The sequence below is a fragment of the Pseudozyma flocculosa genome, assembly GCF_000417875.1.
Source record: "Pseudozyma flocculosa PF-1 unplaced genomic scaffold scaffold00026, whole genome shotgun sequence".
Lineage (NCBI taxonomy): Eukaryota > Fungi > Basidiomycota > Ustilaginomycetes > Ustilaginales > Ustilaginaceae > Pseudozyma > Pseudozyma flocculosa.
In genome coordinates, this window is record NW_006920894.1 from 93014 (window position 1) to 99013 (window position 6000).

The following is a 6000-nucleotide window of genomic DNA, read 5'->3' on the forward strand; positions in this document are numbered from 1 at the left end:
CCATTCTCGGTCGCCATGCTCGCGCTTGCACGAGAAGGAGATCTCGCACCAGGCTCCTCACACGGGCGCACACACACATGCAATTGCCAGAGTCATTGATTTCCCCGGGCCTCTTGAGCATTCCCGGCAGCCGGCCGGCGTTCACCAAGTCTGCCTCCTGTCTAGCCTGCAGAAGGCCTGTCTGAGATCCTCGAGCCTGACGCTCCCTTGGAGCGACGGCGCCGCACCCTCGCCCTCGCCCTCGCCCTCGCCCTCGCTCTGGCGCTGCTGCTCGTCCTTCAACCTCTTGATGCCAGCGGGCGCGTTGGCATCGTCGCGCATCCTGACATTGACGGTGCCGTCCTGCCTCTCAGCCTCGCCGACGACGAGGATGTAGTTGTACCGCGCCAGCTGGGCGGAACGGACGAGTTTGGCGAGCTTGTCGTTGGAGTTGGAGACGAGGTCGATGTAGAACCGCTGCAGCGGTCTCTCTCTCGTCGTCTTCGGCCCGGCGGGGTGGGGAGTGGGGTCGAAGCCGAGGCTGAGTACCCTCTGCACCTTGGCGGCGTACTCTACCACGGCCTCGTCGCGGGATGCGGGAAGGACGATGGCCTGGCGCGGACTGAGCCAGAAGGGCCACCATCCGCTCGTCTGCTCAATGAGGATGGCGAGGAACCTCTCGACGCTGCCGAGGATGGCGCGGTGGATCATGACGGGTCGACTCTTTCCGCCGCTCTCGTCAGTGTAGGCCAGATCGAAGCGTTGCGGCAGCTGAAAGTCGAGCTGGATCGTCGCAGTCTGGTGCTTGCGCCCCGCGGCGTCAACCAGGCGGATATCAATCTTGGGACCGTAAAACGCGCCATCGGCCTCGTTGAGCGTCCACTGGCGCCCGCTGCCGTCGAGGGCGCGCTTGAGGTCCGACTCGGCCGCATCCCACTCGGCGACGCTCCCGATAAAGTTGGCCGGGCGCGTCGAGAGCACCAGCTCGAACTGCTGGAACCCAAACGTCTCGTACGCCGACGAGAGCATCGTGAGCATCGACTCAATCTCGCCGCTCACCTGGTCTGGCCGGCAAAAGACGTGCGCGTCGTCCTGGTGGAAGCGCCGCACCCGCGTCAGGCCCGACAGCGACCCGGACGCCTCGTTGCGGTGCAGCGGGCTGAACTCGGCGTACCGGATTGGCAGGTCGCGGTAGGAGCGCTCCTGGCTGCCAAAGATGAGGCAGTGGCCGGGACAGTTCATCGGCTTCAACCCAAACGAGTCGGCATCCTCGTCGGCTTCACCCTGCTGCGCGGCCGTCGTCGCCGTCTCTCGGGACTTGCCTTTGTCCTTGGGGTCGTGGATCGAGCAGCACGAGGTCCGTCCCTCGATGCTGCCGCTACCGGCCGCCGCCGCGGCGGCTAGAGCGCTCCGCCTGTCGGACCTCTCCTTGTAGCCCTCGCTGGCAAACATGTCTTCTCGGTAGTTGTCCCAGTGCCCGCTCTTCTTCCACAGCCAGCTGCGGTACAGCTGCGGGCTCTGCACCTCGTCGTAGCCGTGGATGTCGTAGAGGTCGCGGACCACGCGCTCCACCTTGCGCGCCAGCCGCATGCCGTGCGGCAGGATAAAGGGCGTGCCGGGCGACGAGTCGTGCGTGAGGAAGAGGGCCTGCGCCTTGCCGATGGTGCGGTGGTCCGAGGCCAAGGCGGCTTCCTTCGCAGCGAGGTGCGCCTTTAGTTGGGCCGGAGAGGGGAACGAGACGGCGCGGAGACGGGTCAACGCCTGCGTCGCCGGGGGTGCTACGGAGCTCAAAGGGTCCGAGGGCGTCCAGGTGGCCGCGGACCAGTCCGAGATCTTGACCGCCTTGATCGGCTTCGAGTCCGGGATGAGCAGGTCTGAGTCCGATCCGACCTCGAGCGAAGGCAGTAAGTCGGCGAAGCTGTCTCCAATCCGGACGATGGGAATCTTCAAATCCGAGCCATGACGGGCTGCCATGACCTCGACCTTCTCAGCCTTGAAGGGGTTGCCACCGAAAAGCTCCCGGGCTTCCGAAAGAGACACGCTGTCGCGCTGCAGCTTGAGGTTGCTCGAAGCGAGCTTCTCGAGCCGCTTTTCGATCTGCTTGATCTCGGCTTCGGAGAGGCTAGGATGCCCCTGCTGTGACTCGATCAGCGTGATGACAGCGGACTGAGCCGAGGCTGCGGTGGCCGACGACGACTCTCCCGAGTTGCGATCGGAGGTTGACCGGAGGAAGTACTCGTAAGCGAAGCCTGCGCCGCCCGCTCCGGCGGCATTGAGGGTCGGCGATGCGGCGAGCATGACCCGCTCGCCGAGAACTTCGCGGACAGCCATGCCGAGGAGGTAAGCCGACGAGAGCCAGAACGCATGTCTGGCTGCCGGGTCGGGCGAGTCGAAGGAAAGGGCCTCGAGCGTCTCAGCCGTCGCCGGGATGACGGTGGAGAGCGAGTGGTAGGACCCGTCCTGAAGGCGCGCGAGGAAAACTTTCGGATGGTTGGGAGGTAGGCGCTCCTTGAAGACCTCTGCAATTGCCCTGCCGTGGTCGGCTTCGGACAGCTGAAGGATCGACGGCTGAGCGGCCGCCGAAGAGTTTCCGGCCGTGCTGTAGGCGCGCAGCAAAGGCGGCGATGTAGCTTGAGGGGCGGCGGTGACGAGCCGCAGCTGAGCCACTGGCACGGGCTTGCGATGGGCGAGGTTGGACAAGCATCTCCGAGGCGTGACGACGCAGCGGAGGGACGAGGGCGCAGCTGCGTCCGAAAGAAGCCTGGCTGTGGCCTTTGCTGCGCGACGAGCTGTCGCCATGGTGTTGATGGAGAGGTGAAGGATGTTGCAGAGGTGAAAGGAGTGGTGAGGAGAGCGGTTCTTCTCGCCAGGCCCAAAGGGAAAAGTCAGGGTCCGTCCGCGGCCAGCTAGACTTCGGAAGTCGGACGGCAAGCCCTGAATCGGGAAGTCGGCTGAGCCTGCCTGGATCTCCCGATGCCTTATCGCCCATCGTCTCCTGACCGCATGCGTTTCGGGTGCGGGTTGCCCCATCTGGCCTGGCCATGCTGAGCAGCGTGCAGGCCAGGCAGGGCAGCATCGTCGCCCGGCCCCGCTCCCGATGAGTCATGGCACTCGGTGCATCGGATCGATTGCAATCAGCCTGAGTGAGCTTCCCACTGAGCCGCCGGAAAGCCGGACCCGGTGGGGCCATCCTTGTGCTACCTAGCTTGCTTGATCTGGTCGTGAGGATGGGCGGGCGCGATGGGCAGTGGTACTCCGGGCGTCGAGACAGGAGGGCCAGCCAGGTGCGAGGTGCGAGGTACCTGTTGGGATCAGCAGGGCGAGGCGATCACACCAGGCAAAACGTGGGGCCTCTGGGTCTGGCCTGACGGCGCGGACGGAGCGTGGTGCGGCTTGACGCAATCTGGCCTGCGTCAGAGGTACCGGTAGGTGGGCAGGTCAGGGTTCGTCCGTGCCCTCGTCGTCGAGCGGCCTGGCCAGGCCTAGTCTCTGGCTGCCGGGCTGCTGCTGCTGCCTCGTCCGGTTGGCGGGCGGCCATCATCGCCTGCACCGCCCGCGCCCGCAAACAGAGAGAGAGACAGACAGAGAGGTCTCCACTTTGGGCGCGTTCCAGGAATTTCCAGCAGCCGTCTGCCCGCCGCCGCTGCCGCCTCGGTCGACGTCGACGGGAGAGCATCCGTCTGTCGATCCCGGTTCGCTGCTCGACCGCTACCACCACCACCATCCAATCATCCCCATCTCTCACCTTGCCACAGCAGCAACGCAACTCGCTCACAATGGCTCCCATCGAACCCAACGCTCCCAGCCAGAAGCCGGCTCCCCCCCATCCTCTACAGCTTCGACAGCAGCGACGACCTCAGCAAGAAGCTCGCCGACTTTGTCATCAAGGTGCGCTCGGCCATGGCCATCCCTCAACCTCTCCCTGCTGGCGCTGTAGGCGCAATGCTGACCCTGCCTCTCCCGTGCTGCTGCTCCGAAACTGCGACTGCAGGCCCAGAACGATGCCATCGAGAGGCGAAACAAGTTCACCCTCGCCACGTCGGGCGGCTCGCTGCCAAAGATGCTCGCAAAATACCTCGTCGGCCGCACCGACAATGCGCTCCGATGGGACAAGTGGTGCGTAGCAGATGAGGGCGACGATGGTGCTGCTGCTTGCCGCTGCATCAGCCTTGGGTGCTGATCCACGACGTCGTTGCCCGCTCCTTTCTTCTCTCCAGGGAAATCTTCTTTGCCGACGAGCGCCTCGTCCCGCTGGACCACGAGGACTCCAACTACCAGCTGTGCCACCAGGAGTTCTTCAGCAAGGTGCCGGAGCTGAAGCGATCGCAGATCCACACGATTGACGAGTCGCTCCTCGACGATGCCGAGGAGCTGTCGGACGCCTACGAAAAGCAGCTGGTGCAGGCCTTTGCGGGCAAGGAGGCGGTGCGCAACCCCGTCTTTGACCTCATCCTCCTCGGCATGGGCCCCGACGGACACACGTGCTCCCTCTTCCCCGGCCACGAGCTCCTGACCGAGCAGGACCGGTGGGTGGCGCCCATCGAGGACTCGCCCAAGCCCCCACCACGCCGCATCACCTTTACCTACCCCGTCCTCAACCACGCCCACCGCGTCGCCTTCGTCCTCGCCGGCGAGGGCAAGCAGGAGATGCTCAGCAAGTGCCTCGACCAGCCCGAACTCGGCCTGCCCGCCAGCAGAGTCAGACCAAGCCCGCCCGGCGACATCTACTACTTCACCGACCACGCCGCCAGCAAGACGACCCAGTACGCCAAGTCCGAGTTCAAGCTCTGATCGCCCGTCTTTGCAACGCATCGCCCGTCTTTGCACCGCATCGCCCGTCTCTGCACCGCAACGCCCGTCTTTGCACCGCATTGCATCGGCCAGTGCTCGAGACGCCTTTGTCGAGACCCCTTGGCCCAGTGACTCGCTCGGCGGTGAAGGGCGGCTGGAAACGCATTCCAAAAACGAGGAGCAGGAGGAGCAGGAGGAGGAGCAGGAGATGGCGGTGCTTGGGCAAATAGCCTGGGCACCCATGTATGTACGTACCGCGCGTGATGCCGTTCAAAGCCTCGTCTTTCGCAGCGCAATCCGACCATTGTCGAAAGCAACCACAATCGAGCCGTGATCGATCAGTCGAGGTCGTAACAGGGGCGTGCATGACGGCAAAAGGGTCGGGTCGGGTCGTCTCGTCTCGTGTCGTCTCGTGTCGGGAGAACGTTCGTCTAGGAATCGTGACAGGTGTGCGTGTTTCTATCAAGCCTTGCAGCAAAAAGGGATGGGGAGCAGGGGGGGCGGATCAGGTGCAGCACGCCCTCCAACCCCTCCTCGGATTCGGATCTTTACCCGCCGCGATCCGGATGCCCCTCCTCACCAGCTCCTCTTCCCTCTGCCGATCGCTCGGCGGCGCCACCATTAGCCCTTCCCCCTCCTCGCCCCCGGCGGCGGCCGACTGCATCTCGGCTTCCTCGTCGACCCATCTCGCCACGACGCGGTCCACAACGTGCCGAAACATGCGCTCCACGTTTTCGCCCGTCTTGGCAGACGTGTAGAAGAGCGTGAAGCCTTCCTCGACCCCGCTGCTGCCGTGTCGTGCCGATGCCGTCGCCGCGGCGGTGCCGGCGCCCTGGCCGCCCCCCGTCGTGCGTGGACGTCGCCCGTAGGAAGTCGCCCTGTCGCCGGCTCGATCGCCTACATCGCCATCCAAATCGCGCGCAGACCTTGTCGTGGGTGACGCCTCCCTCGTCGTCGAGTACCTTGCTGCATCGTCGCCGCGCTCGTCCTCGTCCGTCTCATCGACGACGTCGAGGTCGACGTCGGCCCCCCCGGACACCCCTTGCGCCGCCGGCAGGTCGTCGTCGTCGATCTCGCCGCCGCTCGGAAACGGGATTGGATCGCCAGAGGGGACGAGCGAGGAGCCGCTGGCCGAGGGCACGACGTCTTTGACCTTGTTGAAGCTGCCCTCGCCGCCGCTGCTGCTGCCGGGCTTCGCCATGCCGTGGCCGCCTCTGCGGCCGTTCGCAT

The 6000-nt window shown here is 65.1% G+C and overlaps 3 protein-coding genes across 3 annotated transcripts in view; 1 reads left to right on the forward strand and 2 right to left on the reverse strand.

Moving 5' to 3' along the window:
* Positions 1 to 141: 141 nt before the first annotated feature.
* PFL1_06417 (uncharacterized protein) lies at positions 142 to 2778 on the reverse strand (the record flags this gene model as incomplete). Its single annotated transcript, XM_007883959.1, has 1 exon — positions 142 to 2778. One exon carries the CDS (start codon positions 2776 to 2778, stop codon positions 142 to 144), a length of 2637 nt encoding a protein of 878 aa, XP_007882150.1.
* Positions 2779 to 3206: 428 nt separating this feature from the next.
* On the forward strand, positions 3207 to 4770 carry PFL1_06418 (uncharacterized protein; the record flags this gene model as incomplete). Its single annotated transcript, XM_007883960.1, has 4 exons — positions 3207 to 3229; positions 3816 to 3867; positions 3971 to 4095; positions 4197 to 4770. 4 exons carry the CDS (start codon positions 3207 to 3209, stop codon positions 4768 to 4770), a joined length of 774 nt encoding a protein of 257 aa, XP_007882151.1.
* A 505-nt stretch (positions 4771 to 5275) lies between these two features.
* The window catches only part of PFL1_06419 (uncharacterized protein), a gene marked incomplete at both ends in the record, with an annotated part of 2370 nt that continues 1645 nt past the window's right edge, over positions 5276 to 6000 (reverse strand). Inside the window, one exon of the mRNA XM_007883961.1 lies at positions 5276 to 5984. Coding sequence (XP_007882152.1) covers positions 5276 to 5984 — 709 coding nt within the window. The remainder of the gene's footprint in view (positions 5985 to 6000) is intronic.